Source organism: Channa argus, chromosome 13 (assembly GCF_033026475.1).
Source record: "Channa argus isolate prfri chromosome 13, Channa argus male v1.0, whole genome shotgun sequence".
NCBI classification, from domain to species: domain Eukaryota; kingdom Metazoa; phylum Chordata; class Actinopteri; order Anabantiformes; family Channidae; genus Channa; species Channa argus.
In genome coordinates, this window is record NC_090209.1 from 5,635,037 (window position 1) to 5,656,747 (window position 21,711).

The 21,711-nt window shown below is 39.0% G+C and overlaps 3 protein-coding genes across 9 annotated transcripts; 1 reads left to right on the forward strand and 2 right to left on the reverse strand.

Moving 5' to 3' along the window:
* Positions 1 to 401: 401 nt before the first annotated feature.
* Positions 402 to 9,973, reverse strand: pou6f1 (POU class 6 homeobox 1). Of its 4 annotated transcripts, XM_067526521.1 has the most exons (12): positions 9,592 to 9,973; positions 8,780 to 8,861; positions 8,177 to 8,258; positions 7,581 to 7,770; positions 7,331 to 7,467; positions 6,505 to 6,730; positions 5,397 to 5,656; positions 5,166 to 5,294; positions 4,063 to 4,296; positions 3,784 to 3,919; positions 3,532 to 3,700; positions 402 to 2,807 (listed from the first exon to the last, which is right to left on the reverse strand). In XM_067526521.1, the coding sequence occupies exons 4-12, from the start codon at positions 7,759 to 7,761 to the stop codon at positions 2,462 to 2,464; spliced, it is 1,818 nt and encodes a 605-aa protein (XP_067382622.1). In that variant the 5' UTR covers positions 7,762 to 7,770; positions 8,177 to 8,258; positions 8,780 to 8,861; positions 9,592 to 9,973; the 3' UTR covers positions 402 to 2,461. The 4 variants fall into 4 exon arrangements, with proteins under 4 accessions (XP_067382622.1, XP_067382621.1, XP_067382623.1 ...); XM_067526520.1 differs by lacking the exon at positions 8,177 to 8,258; XM_067526522.1 differs by lacking the exons at positions 8,780 to 8,861; positions 9,592 to 9,973 and having other exon boundaries at positions 8,177 to 8,608.
* A 1,588-nt stretch (positions 9,974 to 11,561) lies between these two features.
* dazap2 (DAZ associated protein 2) lies at positions 11,562 to 16,481 on the forward strand. 2 transcript variants are annotated; one of them, XM_067526524.1, is made up of 4 exons: positions 11,562 to 11,721; positions 13,121 to 13,239; positions 13,312 to 13,587; positions 13,704 to 16,481. In XM_067526524.1, exons 1-4 carry the CDS (start codon positions 11,709 to 11,711, stop codon positions 13,830 to 13,832), a joined length of 537 nt encoding a protein of 178 aa, XP_067382625.1. In that variant the 5' UTR covers positions 11,562 to 11,708; the 3' UTR covers positions 13,833 to 16,481. The 2 variants fall into 2 exon arrangements, with proteins under 2 accessions (XP_067382625.1, XP_067382626.1); XM_067526525.1 differs by having other exon boundaries at positions 13,339 to 13,587.
* A 1,393-nt stretch (positions 16,482 to 17,874) lies between these two features.
* On the reverse strand, positions 17,875 to 21,484 carry LOC137139373 (small cell adhesion glycoprotein-like). Of its 3 annotated transcripts, none has more exons than XM_067526526.1 (5): positions 21,279 to 21,477; positions 19,235 to 19,294; positions 19,042 to 19,101; positions 18,787 to 18,834; positions 17,875 to 18,703 (listed from the first exon to the last, which is right to left on the reverse strand). In XM_067526526.1, exons 2-5 carry the CDS (start codon positions 19,284 to 19,286, stop codon positions 18,531 to 18,533), a joined length of 333 nt encoding a protein of 110 aa, XP_067382627.1. In that variant the 5' UTR covers positions 19,287 to 19,294; positions 21,279 to 21,477; the 3' UTR covers positions 17,875 to 18,530. The 3 variants fall into 3 exon arrangements, with proteins under 3 accessions (XP_067382627.1, XP_067382628.1, XP_067382629.1); XM_067526527.1 differs by lacking the exon at positions 21,279 to 21,477 and adding an exon at positions 20,172 to 21,210; XM_067526528.1 differs by lacking the exon at positions 19,042 to 19,101 and having other exon boundaries at positions 21,279 to 21,484.
* Between the last annotated feature and the right edge of the window lie 227 nt (positions 21,485 to 21,711).

A 21,711-nucleotide genomic window follows, 5' to 3' on the forward strand; every position in this document is an offset into this window, starting at 1 on the left:
TATTTGGTAACACACCCTAGCTTCTAGCGAAAGTAATCTTCCCGTCACTCCCAAGAACATTTTTTAGCATTTTCTTTTAAGCCCGAATATATTCAACCCAGTGCACTAGGTACTTTGTGTTTTATTTTATTCAAGGTTCATTTTATTCAATCATTCAGACTGGTGGTGTGCTTTTGTGTTAGTTGTGCCTTTAATCATTTCTGCTCTACTGTTTGGTTTTTGCATATGATGAATGTCAAAAGGAGCCCCACAAGAAATTGTTTTCTTTTAAGATGCCTGAATTGAAAATCTGGCCATGATTACAAATGACACTGTACTTGTAAAAACCCTTTTTGTTCATTTGTGGTGACTCTGCAGCCAATGCAACAGTTGAAAATAAAGAAATACACAGCAATAAGGAATGATTTATAAAGAAACTGTTTATTAGATTTATCTGAAAGAAAATGACAAAATAAAAGACAATTTTTGATTTTTCCCTTATCTTGCTAAAACCTGAACTTCTTATGTGCTTTTCAGTCAAATGGCTAATATCTGATACTTTATTATCTATGGTTAACTCAGTATATCAAACAATAACATATATTGTCTTGAACACTGAACATGAGGCAGAAAAAACATGTCAAAGCAAGACCTTTGTAATAATAGTTAGTTTTATGGTTAGTTATGCAATGTAGGTCTACTCTTATTCAGGCAAATATGTGGTGGAACATAAATACACAATTTACCATATTGAGAAACTCAAAGGAAATATTTCAAAGATCAAGGCATATTAGCTTTGATATTTAAACTGTAGTATTTTACATTTCATCTGCATAAAAAGTACATTAATCGTAATAATCGATGTTGCTTGTCAAGTTGTCAAGTGCATTTTTTTTCACTACTGCCACATTTTGCAAAGCTCAGTTCATAAATGTTAAAATGCAGAAGCTGAATTCTTCACAAAGAATGACGAGAACAAGAGCTTACCACCTTGCATCATATTACAAAACTTGTGTAATGCTTTAAACGTTCCCTGCTGTCACTAAAGTGCAAAGAATTCTTGGAGTTGGAAAGAATTGGATAGAAAAAGAGGAAACTGCCTTAATATTGTTCCTAAATAAAGTAATGTCACACTGCACATGCAAAGACGCTCCTAACTCATTCAGATTGAAAGTCAAATTAAAACCACATTAAAGCAGAAAAGTCCCTTCCTTGGCTGAACATTTAATTTTCTTTAATTCAGTTCATCAATTTGATCAATATTAGCTTAGTAAAATTATCTAAAAATCAAACAGTCATGTTTCAGGCAATGCAACTTTTTTAAGTTGACTTTATAATAGGCCAATTAATCTCCTAATTTGCAAAAACACTTTGTTTAACTTGAGATGAAAAATGTTACAGACATCAAGTCATTAATGGGAAGTGTCACAACAGTGAACAATGAGAAAACACATAATACTCCCAGAGTATGATAAACACATTAAACACAAAGTGTAAAAACAGGACGGGCTGCTGAATTCACACACGTTCAGTATGACTCACTCACACACATACAGTATGTGTAATTTCACATCAATAACTCACAGATGAAACAAACTTTTTCCAAAAAAAGCAAAAAAAACAAAAAAAAAAAACAAACCTAAAATAACTTGGCATCGTAGGCAACAGCCTGAACAACAGCTTTATTCTGATAAGAACCTGCTATTTGTGGAAAATCAGAAATGACCTTCGCTATGAACACACAACAGCGTGACACGTTTCACACTACTGAATAAAATAATCAACATCAGACAAATAACTACACATTTTAAGTTCATCTTTCTGACCATCTATCAGTAATATCAAAATTATGATTGTCCATAGCGGCTATTGTGACTTTTGACATTCCTTAAACAACAAATTCTGATTTAAATAAGCTTATAGATTATTGCCTACGGTACTTATAGACTGTTAGAATCATACTTAGGTTTGCAGAGCTGCTCATGCAGTACAAATATTATGTAAATACAAAATAAATGAGCAGCTAGAATATTGAAAACATCTGTCATGGCAAAAGCATGTTATTCAAATATCAGCCTAATGTCAGTCATTGTGCCAAAGTCTCAACTATGTTATTAAAATGCACGTCCACTTAATATAGTTCAGAGGAGCAGCCTATAAAAAACACTTGTATAAAAGTTTAGTATTTTTTAAATATCTTATTAACACTGTATATGATAAGAGGACCATGCAGTTTGACTTAGTACCCATCACACAGAAGTAGAGTACATATATACAGCCTTCAACACAATAATAACTCATCTTTAGAACTCTTCCTTTAGTCGTGTAACCTCCTTCATTTTCTCAAAAAGTTCATCTTCTTCCAGGCTCAGTGGAGTTGAAATTACATTTACAATACAATCAGCAGCTGTGTTGCTGTATTAAATGTTCAGATTTCCAAATGGACCAAAGTTCAGTGGCAAACCCTCACTGAATGATTCTACTACTGAACCTGGAAGACATTGATTTTGCTTGTGTTTTTCAGCGTCTGCCGCCGGTTGCAGAACCATACTCGCACAACCTCTCGGTCATAGTTTAGCTCTCTTGCAATTTCGGTAATCTCCTGTCCTGTCGGCAATGCATTCTTCTCAAAGTAGGAGTTAAGGACTTCTATTGCTTGCGGTGTGAAACTAGTGCGCCGCTTGCGTTTTTTTGAAGGTTCACCGCCAACAAACTCCATTAGATTCTGCTGGCCTTTCTGGTTCCAGTGCTCGGCTTCAGCCAGCCACTTCTCCAGCACTGGCTTCAGCTTCTGAGCACTCTTAGGCGTGATGTCCAGTTTTTCAAACCTGACATGCAAAAATAAAAAAATAACAAATTCATTCTCAAATATGTCATGAGGCCATGCTGTATCTTCTGCATCTCAATTCGAGCCTAATGAGTCCACATAGATCCAATCTGCAGGGAAATTTTCAGATCATGAACCATTTAGACAGTCCTTTGAATTTATCGTGGACATTAGTTACTTGATCCACAATGACGCAATTACAGAATGTTCGCTGTGTCCCCATGTGGCTTACTTTTATCTTACTATTAATGAGTTCATTTAATCAACATACATGCAAGTAGCATCAGTCTTCTCAACACACTGCAAAAATGTGTAGGTCCCAAAATATCCAAAAGTTCCATTAAAATCTCTTTGATTTAAGAAATAAACAATAAGAAACCACAGTTCATAAATTGTCTAAGGTATATTCACATACTACCCTATTTTATGTACAATGTATCCAAAACGATGAAAATGCTATTTAAAGCCTTTGTACAGTCACCTATACAGCTTAACACTGACACACTGATTAAATAATACTAGTGTTTTAAAAACGTACATACATTCAGTAAGCCACTGTGATAGAAATGCAAATTGAGAGCATGCTAATGAGAATAGGCGTGCAAATCAAATGCATTACTGTATGCCACCTGCCACTGATGAATTACTGATGTTTTATGCAGAGAAATACATTTGTAGATTTTTAATTACATTACAAGAGACACATTTCGACATTTCAGCAGTACCTGCAAATGGCAGACTGGCTATACGCCGGACCTTCGGTTGCAGTCAGAGCCTGCCCTACTTGTGTCTGAGTAAGCCCCAGGGACAGCCGACGGATCTTGAAGTTCTTGGCAAACTCTCGAATTTCCTCCAGATTAATGCCTTCCTCGCTACTGACTACCTGCTGGGGTTCTACAAATGAGAGGGGCCTGGTTAAAAATATCTGCCTACTTAAAATGGATCTATGTTTGGATAGCAGAAGCTGTTGTACATACTGTTGACAAGCTGTCCCACTTTTGCTATGTCTCCACAGGTGATGGGTACCGGGGAGGAAAGTGTGGTGGTGGTCTTCAGTACAGACGGCTGTGGGGCGATGACAACCGATGACTGAGTGGCACCTGTTACTGAAGCCTTTGAGGGAAACAAATAAATAACTTACATTTAAAAGTGTCAAGAGTTTCATTGTATTTAAACACCGTTAAGAATAGTGAATGATCTGTCAAATGGCAGAATCTACTTAAAGTGATCTCTTCTGTAGATTTTTTGTTAACTACCTGTGTGTTAGGTTTGCTAAGTGTTGGAGGAGCAGCAGCTTTAGGCATAACTGCAGCAGAAGTCACCACTGAGGCAGGTCCGTTCCCTACAGTTGCAATGATCTGGCCTTGAGTATTGAGAAGCAGCTGAGGGGTGACAGTCTGGACCTGGAGACCCTGCAGGGGAAGGGTGGAAGTTGCAGCTCCTCCAGCCAGAGAGGCTGGGTTCACCAAGAACGGGAGGGTTCCTATGACCTGTAAATGTTTAAAGGGCGGCTTCACCAATTTTTAACTTGCTCTCGATGGTTTTAGTTTAGGGTGTAAATGTACACTGATGTTTTTGAACGTTCCTCTGACTTCCCTGTATTAAAATATTTCTTTGCTTTTAGCTGAAAAACTCCTCCAGATGACATCACCTAGAAGAGTTTTTCAATATTAGGAGTTCAGATGATGTCATCCGGAGGAGCTTTGGAAAAGCAGGTTGGCCATGATTACAAACTCCATAGTGTGAGCAACAAGATGACTCCTTGTGATGTGAAGTTATCTGGAGGTAGCGAGATATTTTAAAAAAGGGGAGTCAAAGGGAAGTTTAATGTCATACATTTACATGTACTAGTTAAAAGCAAGTTCAAAATCAGTAAATGTGTCCTTTAAGGTAAATACATGTGAATAATTGGATATAACCCTTTGCAATAGGATTTACTTATTAAACCTAATTTCAGGGTATTCAAAATCTTGTAAAATGCTATAAGTGTCTCTTATGAGCAGTTCGTGTCTTTCCAGATTAAACACTGCACTGTTAACTCCAAAGAGCTGCAATAATGGCAAGACTGAGTAATGAAGCAGTTTGAGAAGACAAATCAATTCTACAGAAATTGTCTCATGCTCCACTAACGTGAAATAACACTGCTGATAGGTGTTAATCTTCCTTCCCCCACAGCAAAACAAAACACAAAAATATCCTCACTCTCCATGAAGAAGGTTTAATTACCAATAAAATATCCATTATTTATGAAAAACCTGCAAAATGGTAAATGGTGCTAAAAGGTGGCAATATAATAATAAACAATACAAGGAAAACTGGTCTGAACAGTTACACTGTGTGTTTTTTTTATGGGACCCACCTGTCCCTGGGCATTTGTAATTATCTGGCTGGTGATTCCAGCCATGTTGGACATGGCACTGGTGAAGATGGGAGTGGAGGTGAGGGAACTGAGGAACTGGGGCTGGGCTCCCAAAGAGGCAGCATTGATCTGTGCAAAAACAAAACGTGCAAAACAAAAAAAATCCCGTGACTCTCAAGCCCCATGAACAGAGTTGTGTGAAGATGTAAGTCCTCATGGTGGCATTCTTACAATAGCAGGATTGATGGAGAGTCCAGCGGTCTGGAGCGCTGCCAGAGATATATTGGACTGAGAGACGGTGGTTGTGGCCGAAGTCATCTGGGCTGATGCTACTTGAGCAGGGCTAACCTGTGCACTGCTCACTTGCGTTGGCTGAGATGTCACCTGCTGTACAGCAGGCTGCAATGCCTGTACTGACGCTGCTTGGGGCTGAAACACTGCCTGTGCATTTGTCTGCAGCTGGGGCTGGACCGAGTTCAAGACCGTCGCAGCTAAGGGACAATCCAGGAGCACACAGTGTGTTTTGTTAAAGTTCAATGGGAATAAACTGAATCAAAGTTTTTAACAAGAACAAGAGTATGCAGCATGAACCCCCCTGCCCTGTTTGTTTTCCAGCTTTTCCTGCCCAACCCAGTGCCCATTACCTGTATCAGGTATGTTCAGTAAGTCAGAAGCTGGAAGATGTGAGAAGGGCAGGAATAGATGGAAAACAACCAAGGGCAGGGGTCCTCAGGAACCAGGGTTGGCTAACCCTGGTCTACTGCGATTCTAAAGATATCTGGGAGGTGGCTGTTGAACACAGTGGTGCTTTGGGCTAAATGCTAGTATCATGTATGTTACATGGCAGTTACATTGTTTAACATGTTCACCATGTTAGTCAAGCAGGTGTTAATTAGCCCTGAACACAAAGTACCACGGTGTTGGTTGCAAACCAGTATTGGACAAATTAAAAGTTTGACTTGATGATGGATAAAACATTAAAACGTCCAAAAGATTTTTTTCGACCAAATTTTATAACATGTTTGTGGAGATATTTGACTTTAAGCCACAGAAAATCAACACGCTGGTGGCATTTGAGGAGGAAGTCAGGGGATCCACACATCCGCTCATTAGCATTCATCCTCTGTGGAAAATTTTGAAAATGTTTATGCTAATCTAGCCAATTTTCGATGAGATACTTCAATGTGCAGATGTGGGGTGGACTGACCAACAAAGTAACAATGCCATTCCCAGAGCTAGTGAATGTGAAATGTGTCTTTCACATAGCCAAATAAAATTCCCCTTAAATTGGACAGAGACTAAATGGGCCGCACACATGCACGGACAGTTTGTGCTTTACCTTGAAGACCAGCAAAAGGAAGCTTGAGCAGGTTTCCAGTTGGGTTGGCTGCTGCGAGGCCAGGGAGAGTAGCTACATTGTTTGTAGGGAGGGTGAGGACAGCCAGGCCACCCTGGCCCCCGATGGATCCTGCCATACTGAGGGGGATAAGCAGGGGCTGGCCCAGCGACCCCGTCTGGGCCATCATTCCAGTCATCAGCGTGGCCAGACTTTCCTGGGTTAGCACCTATTACAGCAGTAGAATATTTGTTTCTATCAACATGTGTGATGGGAAATATACAGCGGTCATTCTTACCTCTTTTATATATTTTTCAGTCATTTTGGTGCTTTGACGAGGGCAAATTTACTGTACTAAATAGTCCCATTTGACACTGACATTAGCTGTTTTGTTCTTTGCAGTGGCCCAGTATGTATTGATCCAAAGTTTCCCCAATTGCTGGAAATGTTGTGCTAACTATTTCAACAGCCTTGGGATCAAATCCGTTCCATTTTTCTTGTTCACAATTCACTGCAGACAATTACAACAATCAGAGGCTTCAGTAAATCACCTGCATTAGCCTGTGGCTGACAACAGAGACATTAATCCCTCTGACACATGAATATTGGACAATAAATAATATGTGAAGGGCGTGGAATGGAAATAGGGTTACTTTCCCCATGGCATTCACAGGCACTTCCTGCACTTTTCAAAGCCGATGTTGCTTGTTCATTTCTTGACTCTTATTTTAGGTCAAGAAAACCAAACGACTGAGTACAACAGTCCTTCTCTGATGATGAGTGCACTCAGTATAATTCAGTCATAATCAGTGTAATTTCACATGCATACCTGTGGACAACCTTGTACAGTGATGGGCATGCCAGCCTGGGCCTGAGGTAGAGACACACTGATGGGAACAGCGGGAGTCAGAGTTTGGACAGCAGGGGCCGGAGCCTCTACAGACACCACCTGCTGCTCACCCAGCACTGCGGGAGCACAGGGCTGGTTCTTACTCACATTTGAAGTGATTTACCTAGCTGCTGTTAACATTTCAGAACAACTACATCATGCACATATTGTATAGGGAGTCAAGATTTACCTATTCCCCCAGTGGCCTGGGAAACGGTGGGGTTGTCTTGCGTGCTGCCGGCCTCGGGTTGCTCTGCAGGCCGAGCCACTCCCTCCTCAGCTTTGCATTCACTCTTAACCTCAGGTACCGATGATGGCAGAGGTGTGTCAACCTCGACCTCTAGCACACGAATAGTCTCATGGCCAGACATCACAATGACCTACACACCGATTGAAAGTTTAGGCTGAAATGATTCCAGTGCAAACAGGCAGCCAACTCTTTTCCACTTCTACTGTTTATGGTTTTGTGCTAATTTTATAACACATACACATACTAATTGTGTAATTAGTTTGTGAAACACTTAAGTAAATGACATATTTTATTGATTGAAGTCTCTCTTCATCTAGCACCCGATGAGCCACAAAGGTAGCCAATCTAGCCACACTTTAGTATTTATCCACTTTATTAATTCCCACTTTTAGCCACATGTGGCACCACTGTTTTTGAGTCAACCAGTGTTTCACAGTGTGCAATAATGAAAGGCCTACAGGAGAAGCAGTGAGACAACCTGGGCTGGAAGACAAGGTGCAGAGAGACAATGCAGGAAGAGAGAGGAGGATGCATACCTGGTTGTCTTTGGCAGGGAATTTTTCAAAGTGCAGGATTTAAATGGCTGAAAAAAGACTTCTGCAGTCAGACAGTGAATGGCTAAGGAGAACAGAGAAGCCGAGCACGTTAGGACACAATGACCCAAACCAAAACAACAACAACAAAAGGAGGAACAAATGAAAAGACATGGGTACACCAACACAATGAGAAGAGCATCAGCCAACAAGCAGCTCGAGCAATGCTTTCTTCAGGCTCCCCTCCATGCATTGGTGAAGAGCATTGCTTTTTGTTTGCTGACTATGTCTACACAGAATGTTACTAGAGAGAGAAAAACCACAATTAATTATTAAGCATGGCAGTTTAAAGACTGGGTACCCTCTCAAGCATCCAGCAGCAGGTATTATTAGGTGATACAAAATAAAAAAAAAAAAAAAAATAAAACACAGAAGTGGGTCTTGATCTCAGTGAATTGCTCTGTGGTAGGTAATCATTCGGTGATGGTACAGCATGTTGGCACACGGAGGGTGACAGGAGCAAACAAGACAAGTTATCAGGGTTTGGCTAAGCTCAGGGTGAAGGTAGTGGGAGGAGAGGAAGCTCCACAGGCAGGTGAGTGTTACCTGTTCATTGACAGTAAGTGGGGCACCTTTGGCAGGGGGGTCCTGGGAATTCATGGCTCTCTGTCACGGCGTTCCTGGCATTCTAAGCACACAAAAACTCAGTGAACAATGTGGGAAAGGTTTTATCTCTTAAACCAAATCTCTTGAACTGGTTTGCAGCCATTTGATTCATGAAAACACACAAAGTTGCTAGATAGTGACCTCAGTAAGCACATAGTATATGCGCATAAGGGGCAATGTTAGTTAAAGCAGACCCACATGCGGAGGACTGTTTTTTTTTTTTTGGGGGGGGGGGGGGGGTTATTTTTTTTTATTCGTGGCTATTTCTGTCATTGCAGGACCAGAGTATTTGGAGGGGCCTATAAACAGGCCACGCTGGGTTGCACTTAAGCTGCTGAAAACGGGATGAGGCACGCTGATCGTGGACACGAAGTGGTTACAAATTCGTCGGCCATCGACAAAAAGATTCAAGATGATGCGTTTCCCGCTGCAAAGCCTCGTCAGAAATGAGGGATCTGTCAAAACTTCGGCGGCTGTTGATGGGGCTCCCCACCCCCATCCGGTCCAATAAAAGTCTCGCCGCGTCGGCCACTTTTCACGACAAGCGGTAACCACCAAGTGCAGGCGACAGAAATCATCTCGACCCGCGCCTAGAGACCGAATATTATGTATTTCCCTCTCTTTATCATAAATATATAAATTATGCTAATTACGAACATTGCATATTAACCAAAACTCATTTCCTTTCGCCATTTCGCTGCTGTGCCCAAAGAGCAGGCGAGTAAACATTCCGGGTATTATATTCAACTTACCGCGTAAATGCAGCTTATTTTCTGTAATCCCCAGCTCTTATAAAAGGTCCTTGTCACAGTTTGTTTCAGTCACACATAATTAAAAATTCATCTCAGCTCCCAGACAGGCGCTGTGACTGCACACAAAAGAGGTATTTGCATTGATAAGGAGGGTTGCAATGTTAGGATCTCCTCTCTCTTAATATTTAATGACGATGCCCTTTCTGCAACACTTCAGGTAATCAGGAATCCTTGAGGTGTCTCACAGAATCCTGTTTCAGCTGTAAAGTCTGCAAAAAATTGCCACAAAATTGGCCTATTGCACTACGTCATGAACATAATTTATGCAAGGAAAAATCTTGCATTGAAAAATGTCTGCCTCGACTTGAGCGGTACCGTGGTTCTCTTAAAGGGGAAGTGCAGCCAATAAAAGCAGAAGCACCGACGGAGTAAAACGCAGAACAAAACCGTGCTGCTACACGACCTGATTCCTAATACTGCCCTTGTGTGAATGAGAGACGACCTGTTTACTTCAGTGCATTTGTACAAAATGATGGCGGAAAGACGGAAATAAAATAGGATCCCAAAGCAGTATTTCTGTCTGTTAAAGGCTTAATAAAATGGAGTGCAGTTCTCCTTAGAAACTTATGATCCTGTAATAATCCTTTTTTTAAATAATGTTGTCTTTGCAGCTTTGGGTTATTAAGGACTTTGCTATCTCTTAAAAATGACATCAACTTCTGTTTTGCATATTAAATTACATCTAGAATGCTCTGAATTTGGTTGCAGTTTACCAATACGGCTGAGCAAATGTCATATACGTGCACTTTTTATTAATCTTTTCACAGTAGACTTTAACCAAGAACTCTGTTACAGGATGCACATTGCCAGGTTTGAACACTGCATGGTATGTTGTGAATAAAGCGTGTGCTAAGAAGCTAATTACACATTAACTACATGAACTTCCTGTAGTCACAGAAGTTCATTTTCATCTCAGGTATACTACAAAATGTTACAGATTTTTCTGAAAATGTCGATTTTCACTATAAAATTACACAAATTCATAAATGCGTCACTGTTTTTAAAAAGGCACATATGTAAATAATAAAAAACAACAACAATGGTTCTATCTACTTAGTGCAATGTTGATAATGAGCAACAAATACACTGTAGCTGACAAGCTATGTGCATAGAAAATGAAATAGCCTGATTAATACAGATTAAATATTCTTTTATCATACTGTCAATACAAGACAAGATGAAATATATTACAATGCTTAGCTGATCCTGTACAGACTATTGCCTCATGTACAGATCTATGTTTGAATTTAAGAGTTATTTGTGTTTGTGTTATTTATTTTACTAGTCTACTGTCTTGTGTAACTCTTTTCCTTTCGTTTATGAACCATGTGTTGCTGCCATTGCTCTGAACTTCAGTGGGAAATATAATACTGTTTCACTCCACTACATTTTGACTGTAGGAATGGATACATTTTGGATTAAAAAAAGATCTGTTTATATAAATATAATTAACTATTTAGCTACCAAAAGGTATTTGAAAAACCTGTTATTCTGCCTCTACTGCATTTAGTAGTTTCTGTTCTGTTTTTAGTTACTGGAATTACATGATACGCAACATACACACCTGAAACTAAAAGTGGAACTGATTTCAAGCACTTTATGTACCGATTGCTGGTTAATCCATAATAATACGTGTTTTACTAGTTTATTATTTTTATCGAGAATCTACATATACAAAAACTACCATTTAAAACTGTAGATCTAAATTGCAGTGCGGCTAATAAAGAAAACAACTAAAACGAAGATACACAAGTACATACTGCAAGTAACGGTACCTCAGAACTGTTCTATAGTGCAGTGCTTGAGTGAATGTTGTCTTCACACAGACAGCAGTTCTTTGGTTCTCTGGTTTCTACCTGTAGGCGGCGCGCGCAGGTGAAACGCTGCGTGCGTCGCGCGAACCACAGTGACGTCACCACTTCCACAACAACAAGAAGCTGAAAAACAAGGAAGTGAATGAATGTGAAGCAGTCGTAACCTGTTATAAGGCCGTGACAAGATACGCAGAGTCTCCGTTTTAATCTGATACGTCTCAGCATCCGAATCAGTACAGAACAATGAACAACAAAGGTATTTGTCCAGACCGTCTTTAGGTGACTAGTCAGCTGTTGGCTACACGACGCTGACGTTAAAAGTAAAGATGAAGGCTCGTCGTTATGGCCATCCGAAGGAGCGGGCTTCACGTTTAGCTACGTACATGACAATAAACTGACGCTTTCTGTTTAAACAGTGGAGCAGACACGTTCCAAATGGAAAACGAATTTCGTATGAAATGCTAACCTTCAACGAATACTAAAATTTCTGCCAGTTTCTATTCTATAGCATTATCGTGGCCAGGTCACAGATTATCATTCAGCTAGCATCAGAAACGCAGGCAGAGCTGGGATATTTCACTGTTGTGGCTAAGTGTGTCCTTTTGTGTAGGAGCCCAAGCACTGGAATCTGAATCTGTATTCTTGGAATTGGACTCGTTACTGTCAGGTTCCGTTGCTAATTCGCTCATGTGTGCAGAAATGTGCTAAACATGTAGGCTCGATCTATCTGAGTGTGTCTGTTTGGGGTTGTGTACCGTAGGTTACCTTTAAAAAAAAAAAAAAAATGCCGTTTTAAGTCTTGAAAATCAAGAAATGACGAACCGAATTCATCTTTTATGTGATTTTTAAAAGGAAAAGTGGCAGAAGTTATCTAGTACTATCCACTCTGACGGGAATATTTTTTTGCTTTTGTGTCTTCTTGAGTATGAACAATTACTATGGGCTCTTCTGCCATTTTTGCTGTAATATACTGACCAAACGATTGCTTTTTTTTTTTTTTTTTTTTTTTTGGATTGTTTTTCTTGATCGTTGGGTTTAATTGAAATTCACCAAACTAATGCTGCTGCTACTACTGTACATGGTAGTAGTAATAATAATATTAATAAATAATATACAAATCCTCATAAATAAACAAATGACCTTACAAAGATTAAAAATATTCTCTTGTAGTTTTAGTAGTTAAAAATATCAATTTGAACTAGAAGTTTTGCACACTTTTGCCAAGTACATGATACAGGACTAATGGCCACCCCTATTTTTTAATTTACTAATGATTAAATCAAATTTAATTAACAGGCCCTTCTTCAACTGGGATCCAGTGGCAGAAATACAGACGTAAATACTGCTTTGGAAATCCTATTGTTTTCTTCATTCCCCCATAATTGTGACACAATCTTCGTATATGCTATATTTCTCTGTAGTTTAACAATGATGGGCCTAGTGATTTTTTTAAAAACTGTAATCTGATTCTTTGTCTGAAATTTAACTATGTCTTTTTTTTTAATTGTTTTTAAGAAATGTCTGAACTTAAAATGGCTTGATGTTTAGTGGTGAAATATTACAGGAGTTTGACTGAAGCTGTAATTTATGTATCACTCACTGAAGGACGGACAGAAGGACAGTTATTTACTTTAAAGTAAAATGTTATTTTGCAGGTTCCTACCCACAACAGGCTGTGTACCCTCAGCAGAGCACTGCACCTGTATACCCTCCTGCTATGCAAATGTCTCCTCAGGCACCTCCTTACACAGACACACCACCTGCATATTCTGAGGTAAATATTACATTTATAATATATTTAGTAATATTGTTAATACTTACAGTAACCATTCTAAACATTTTAAAGCCTGTATTTTTGTCCCTGTACATGCAGATATACCAGCCCAGATATGTGCTTCCACCTCAGGTGCCTGGTCAGGTGCCTCAGATGTCATCTCCCTACCCTGGTGCTCAGGTGTTTATGCCCATGCAGCCACATATGCCCGTTGGGCCAGTGGGCCAGAATGTCCCCATGGCTTACTATCCCATGGGAGCCATGTATCCACCTGGTTCAACAGTGATGGTAGAGAGCGCCTTTGATGCTGGTGCTCGCTTCACAGCAGGCAGCAGTGTTTCCATCCCAGTGAGTATCCACTTACTGTTGGAGTCAGCTGAATCGCAATTTGGGTTAGTTGGTTGTTGAGCTGCATTGTCATCTAATATCTGTCCATGTTTGTGCTTGTTTCCCACCTTCTCTAGCCCCCACCTCCTGGACATCCCCCTAATGCAGCTCAGCTGGCTGCCATGCAGGGTGCCAATGTTGTAATGACACAGCGCAAGAACAACTTCTTCCTGGGTGGTTCCAGTGGAGGTTATACCATCTGGTAACACCAGCTCTTCAACTCCTCCTTCATGCCTAAACCGTGTCCCCATCCCAAATGATGCCCCAGTTCCTCCTCCATCCCATATGCCTCCCTCTTCAGGCTGCTTGGCCATGCCACAATACTGATATCACCTAACGGAATGTAATATTTTAGAGCCCTCATTAAAGGTACAGTACTCCACTTCTGACCTAGAAATCCAATGAAAAAAACGTGACTGCCTGGAGAGAACAAATGCAAATTTTTCGTAAATGTTGTAGAGTTCATTCCACAATTCTTCACTGGGTCTAGGCTCTTTGGTCATTCCAGATTGGACCTCTTTCAGGCATTTGTCATAGAGACCTGGTCTCCTTTGATGGAATGGATCACAAATTGGAGTGAATACTTGTATACCTGTAAAGCTACGTAAATTAAATGTTGAAATATCAGACCCACATTATATAGTTTAGCTGCTTTATGGTGAAAGTGAAACGCAGTAACAAAGTTGGAGTTAAAGCGCAAAAAAAAGAAATCTCCACTTGTCTTTTTTGAAAACCTTTTAGTGTAGTTAAATTAATAGATGTGTAATAGTTCCATGTATATACCAGTATGATGATGATGATGATGAGAAATTACATCTCTACTATACAAAAAAAAAAAATCTGCATCTTGGATGCTTTTAGCTAGAATTGTCTTGTCTTTTGCACAGTATCCTTAATACCATGACAAACCTGTTGCACAGTGATCTATCTGACATTGTTAAAGTAAAATCACTTGTAAATTAAACAAATTAAATTGAAGCAAATAATTCAAGAAAAGATGCCATGCAATATCCAAAGTGGTTTACTGTACCTTGTTGGGCAACTTGTAGATGAACATAGTCAAGTGCCAAAGAGCACTAGGGATATCCCTAATTTAAAGCAAATTAACTTCAGTAAACTTAAAGGAAAGAAATTTAAAGTAAATCCAAATAGTAAGTTGAACGGGACAGGGTGGTTGGTGCGACATTTTAGCTTCTTTGTCTCCTGTTTTTTTTTAGTTTTTTTTCAGTCGGATACCCAGAGTTTATACACTAAATGTTTATTGTACAGGTTTCAAGGACTACCCTTCATTGCTTCAGTATAATTTGGTATTATCAAGCTGGTTTTAAAAGTATTTATTCACAGTAGAAGAATTTCAACTTTCTGATAGCATTGGTTTGTTGTCAAGATTTTGTTAAAGTTTAAGGGGAATTTATTAAAGGATTCAGTGTTTCTTTTTTCCCTTTTTTTTTTTTTACATTCAAGTGATCTGCATGCATAGTTAGTTATACTAATAAATTTATTAGTATAACCAATGAGCTGGTTGTACTAAACATTTGGTCTACAAAGCATTTGTGGGGTTTCTTCTTATTGTGTATTTTTTTTTCTTTTTTTTTTTTGTGATTTGAAATGTCACAAATTAAAAGTGAACATATCATAGAATAAGCAGTTATGGGATTGTTGGTCCACAGAACCTTCACTCTGACATAATTGTTGTTAGTGTGCTTTTGTCACTTTAAGTGGGACAGTTGCATCTTTACATTATTAAATACTTTTGCACCTTTGCTATGTACACATTTGATTAAATGGTTTTTATCTGAGATGCACACCTAAGCAAATCTGGGAAGTTGCAAGCAAGTGGCTACTTTAAATTTTGAAAGTCATTATTGTGGCTATTCGTGTATTATATTTTAAGCTGTGAAATTTTGGAACATTTTTCCATTTAAAATTCTACTTATTCATCAAGTTTATTCCATCTTAAAGAAATGTCAATACGTGTCACATTGAGTAGACCCTAAAAGTGTATGCAAACTGTTTGCAATGATGCCACATCACTGTCAGCATAATTGTTAATTTCCAAGACAATTTTGTGCTCTTAATTAAACTTCTTTAGAATCCTTACTAAATATCTTGCAAACATCAGTAGGTAAGTCGGTATGAATACCAACAACTGATATTTGTAGATACTCTTCATTCTGGTGTCTGGTAGTGTCTGTGTCACTGGGTATCCGACATTTCTTGTCAAGTTTTAACAGCTGTGGCCTTCATAAGACAAATCCTGTTGCTAACACCCGACATTTAAGGATTTCAGTGTGACACAAAAAAGAAAGACCAGTTGTCTGGAAATGTGCTTCAGTCATCGGATGAACTGCCTCTGTTCAGCTCACACGCAAAGCCGCTGCACCAGATGTGACTGAAATCACTCACGTAGGGTCTGTTTCATATACATAAGGGGCCACAGCTATCAAAACTTTCAAACGATTTTTTTGCATCTCTGCTCTGATGGTTTAAGCAGCATCATGGTGGCTTTGTCCCAGCAATATGAAGTACTGTAAACTACAGTTGACCAGTAGATGCTATGCCAACCATAGCCAGCAAATGGATCACTCTTTGAAGGAATATGGACATTTATAGTTCAGGGATTCTCTTTACAATATTTTGTAAAATAGATGTATGTACTAAAGTGATGTGATGGACTTTGGTACACATTCTATCTTTTAAGATTACTAAAGGAGATGAGTGTCACTACAGTTTGCTGAGACATGTTGAAGATGGAATACTTTGAAAAAAAGAACTTAGGTGCACTTAACTTTTTTATACTAAACTTAAAATTTAAAATGTAAGTTTAGAATAAAGGTTATTTTGGAAATTTGAAATGCTGTGACTTTGTCATTTAATTCATTCACTTGTGCAGTATATTAGAGCAGGGCAAATGTCTAGTCCACCAATATTGATATTAATAACATCTGCCATTGTAGACATTGTTATATTATGAACATCTTAAATATGTTGTCAATGTTGTCATTTCCTGGTCACGCTGCATCACAGGTAGGAGGTTCCTCTACTGGGCTACTATTAATACTTATACCCCTTTACACTGTACAGTGCCTACAAAGTATTTCTTTTATGGCTCTGATCAAAAGATCAGTTGGGTTCCGTTGTAGAGTTTATTGCCACTTTTAACAAAAGTTAAAAATATAACAGGAAACAATCCATTTTAAACATCTCCACACTGCAATTTGTTACCCGTTTTCTTTAGCAAAGCTGCTCAAGTTCTTTGACGTTGCAGCGGAGTCATGGATGGACTTTCCTTTTCATGTCGTCACAAATTTTCAGCTGGATCAGCGTCTTGGTTCGAACTCCATTAACCTTGTTGCCTCTAAACCATTAATGCATAATTTTGGTGGAAACTTGAGGTTATTGTCTTATATATCTCAGAAGTCGCACTTCAGCTTAGGTTCAGGTTTTCCTCCAGGTTTTCTCTATATTTTCAACTTTATAATCCAAAACAAAGTCAACTCAAGGCCCATTTTGCTGCGTACATTTTACCCTTTACAAGCCCTCAACATGCTGCCAGCACCGTGACTCACCATGCGGACGGTGTGTTTGTGGTTATGTGCAGTATTTGATGTAAACCGAATACAGCATCTAGCCTGATGACCAATCAGCCCATATTTTGCTCCACCAGAACCAAGGAGCCTTAGTCTTCACCGTGCATTCTGTCAAAAACAAGCTGAGAGCTAGTGACGTTTGAACATTACTTTGAGTCTGTCTTTACGGTGTAGTTGGTGGCTATGATTCACCAGTAATTTTTCCTTCCAGACACTGTTGCATTTATACAGATTAGCCACAGTTAGGGGCCAGCGTGGATTCTTCAGCTATAAGGCCTTAGATACAGCCAGCGCTAATACACTTGTGTCTCAACACCTACGGGTCATGGCTGGCACTAAACACTTCCCGTTCTGAACCCTGTCCACCACAACATTAAAACCACCAGGTGGTGTTAATGCTGGCAGACCAGTGTACACAGTAATCACTTGAAGCAGACACTGTACACTGTGCTTTTCATTCACCTACTTGTGAGTTTTGAAGCAATTTTTATGACCGGTAATGATTTAGGTGAGTCACTTTGAAGTTGGTGAATACTTACAATGAATTTTTTTTCGTTTTTCTATTTTTGTAGAATTCAGCTTATTTTGTAGAGATTTGTTTTCATTATGACACCTTTCTGTTTTTCTGTTGATCCGATGCAGTAAAAGCCTAAGTAAATCCAGTACAAACCAGTTTTATTGCCTTTCACATTGACCTCAAATAGAGAAGTCGATGCTAAGTAACAATTTCTGGTAAGGACGTACACACAAAACAAAACTAGGTACAATTAAGTAGAAACAGAAAACCGTTTTTGACTAGCTTATAAAAGAACTGCGTGGAAAAACTCATTTTGTACCTGCCCCAACAGCACCAGGAAGTATTGTACAAAGGTTGGTTAGGAAAACAAATAGTGTCTGAAATTTAATACATTATTTAACAGAAAACTGGAACCTGGCTTTTAAACAGTGTAACATCCAAGCTAATCTTTACACTTTGTAACAGTTGCTGAGTATGTATGGATCATGCAACGCTTGACTGCAGACATTTTTTAAAATCTCACCACCTGTTACATGTGTTCTAGATGCCTGCTGCACCTGCTTCATGTCTATCAAACTCGCTCTTAAGAGTAACAATTTTATCTTTGGGTTTTGCCTGTGCACCTCTGGGATCTTACAATAAAAATCTCAAAACCTTTATTTTCTTGAGTGGTGTGCAGCATGTAGCAGCCTTCCTTCAAAACAAAGAAAGACCAAAATATCTTCTTTTTCTTCTCAGTCCTTTGCACTGTTTTTCCCTCATCAGACCACTCATTCCTTGTAAATCTTCAGATGAGTTCATATGAAGTATTCCTTCTTTTCGCTCTTATCCTGGTTACCGTAATCCGCTTCAGGGTCCTCTCCCGGAGCCAGCTCTCCTGTTGTCCTGTAGTCTCCTTTGTTGTGGCAGAGATACCGGTAAAGCAGGACACTCAAAGCAGCTACCGTCAGCAGGATGAGAACAATAACCACTAGAAAATAAATTCAAATACTTATAATTTTTCTTTTGACACCTTATGAATGTACAAACATTTTTTGAAGTGCAATCAGTTACCTGCAATAACTACGGAGTCTGAACCCATAGGAGCTGCTGTTGTTACCACTACAAAAAATAAATAAAAAGAAATTTAAAAAATTAAACTTTTTTTTCCTTTTTTTTAAACAACCTGTGACACAATAAGTTGGAGGGTCATGAGATTATTCATCAAGTGAAGGATCTGGGAGGAAGTAAGCTGTGCCATGTCTCACAATAATGAGAGTCTAAGAGGAGACTGGCTAGAGAAAACAAAACAAAGAGTGTAGGAGTTACTCTGAATCATGGTGGTGTCTGCCTGTGTGGGAAGTAATGTAACAGGTCCCAGGTCTGATGCTAGAGAGAGGGGGGAAAAAAAACACTGTGTGTTAAGAAGATAACACAAACTATAAGGTCATGATATGAGAATGAAGCATTCAAAACCAAGCCGGTACATTCATAACAGATGTCAAAAACACAGCGTACGTACCATCTGTCACAGACACGTTTGTATATGCAGTTGGTGTTGCAGAAGCCGCCATATCTGAACCTGGAAGATAAAAAGCATGTTAAAAATGTCACAGGGCTCTATCTGCAGCTACAGAGAGTGGAAACGCTGCTGCGGGAAGCAAGTTGTCTAACTACATAGCTTCTGGCTGACAAGGCAATATTAAGTGCTGTGACACAGTAATCTCATTATTTAGGGCTGGATCTGAAACAAACCTGCCAACCACAGATTTCTGAGTCTGCTGTGATGCAATGACCTAATCCGGGAAAACACAACGTATTTTAAGTTTTTACTGAATTTGCAATAATTGGGCCATTAATTTATCTATTGTAAAAATCATATACTTTGAGTTATTTATTAGCTAAAAATGTCAAATAATCTTTGATTCTGTTTTTTTTTTATAAGTAATAGTACTTACTAGGTAGTAGAAGGGCCCCAAATAAACATCACATTATTGGATTGTTATTAATAATGCCTTTTAATGTTACAGAGCTAAGCTAATTTAAGTACTTTATATGGTCAGGTACGTTCTACATAAGTACTACATCAGATACATAAGAAGACGTGAAATCTGAAAAGTTACTAAGTTAAAGTTGAAACAATTATTTATTAAATATTCAAGAGCACATTTGATGTCATTACAGGTGCTGTCTGATTTTGCCTAACCAACAGGTCAAAATCCAAAAGCTAATATTTTGCATATATTTGCATATTTGAAAACCTTTAACTTTCAAATGTTATTGTTTTGAAAAACTATTTGGAGGATTATTCCATAATCAAAACTGCTGCGATTTTTCATTTTCTTTCAGTTAACTGATCAACTGACAATCCCACGTAATCAAGTCAAGGCATAAAGTAGCATAAAATAAAAACAATGGAGTATCAGTACTTATAAACAATAAATATTAACATTTGTGACCTTTCCTACATCTGTGATAGATCAGTCAATATCTTTTGAAAGTTGACAGACTGTAGAAACCTACTGAATAAGCAGAGAAACATTTCAAACAAACAACAAATCTGTCCAGTTGATAAGACTAAACATCCAGATGTCGATTTTGATTAATTGTGAGAGAGATTCTGTTTTTGTATTTTCAGAAGACAAATAAATAGATAATAAAACTATTGTTAGTTGCAGCCCCACTACTCGTTTGGGGCAATAATATTATACATCAATGTTATGAATCAATATATTGCGATACTGCAAGCGACCGATATAATGAGATTAAAGTTTACTTTTAGTGCAGTGTAAATCTAGTCATCAGGAGTTGCTGCCTGCTACTATATAAACTGTATCACAAAGCATAATACTGTGATAATGGAGTATATGGATTTTGTTGCCACACACCTAGATGATATTCCACTTAGTTTAAACCTGTAGGCTACAAACCGTTAGTATAAAAATGACCATCGAAGTCTTGGAACCGGTTGTTGATTCGACCATAGCAAAATCTAAAGATCTGTGCCACAGGCCCTAAATGCAAGAAAGTCGATGCTTCATACTGATTCAATGTGTGGTCATTATTCATAGCTGTTGATAAGAAAGACAAAGCTCCCTGACGACGCAGTCAGGTTTTGACAAGCTGTAACTAGTATTTGATAAGGCAATCGTTAACTACTGCGATAACCGACTAGTCGATACTATCAAGCAACCAAGCAGACGTGTGCTGTAGCTTAATCACTGAAATCACTGAATCGATTAACTGAGGAAAACAACTTATTGATAGAGCTGATGATTTCTACACCACGTCGCTATAGGCCTACTTTTATTTGACACGGACAAAATGCCGGTTGACACCGCTTTTCGTGCATTGTTACCTTAACATGTATTACTAGGCTTTTTTGCTCCTTTTATGGAAAGCAAAAACTTCACTTTTACGTCGTCACTTCAGCTCTCGGGACAATTTAACCCTGAGGCGCTGGAAACATGTGATCTACATTTTCAGACAAATCTCAAGATCTGAACAATCAAATACACACTGTTCTGCCAGCTGCCGTGTGAGAGAGAGAGAGAGAGAGAACTTACCTGGGCGCAGCGGAGAGTCTCACAAACCCAACTAACGAAGCTTTCCCCGAACAAACTTTTGTGTCGGACAAAACTGAAAACGGACTAAAGTTTTGAAACGCAAACTCCGTGTGACTGCAATGCGTCTGAAAGCGCGTCCGTGAAACACGGTAAGTTGTCGTCTACCACTCGTGAGTCACGCAGCACGCGCGCACGGGCTCGGTTTCCGCCCCTCCCTTTCCTCCCCAGTGTGTCTCTTTCAGAGATCGTCTATGAGCGAGATACATCAGCCCACAGTTAGAATGTGGGACAGAGCAGTACAGAGTGGAGCTTCTCGTGGTCAGGGCCGGATTAGCCTGTTAGGAGGCCTCTACAGAAATCCGTTGGGTCCCCACTGATCCTTCTCTAATTATTTGATCTAACAGTTTCTCAGGTCAACTTCTCTAACACAACC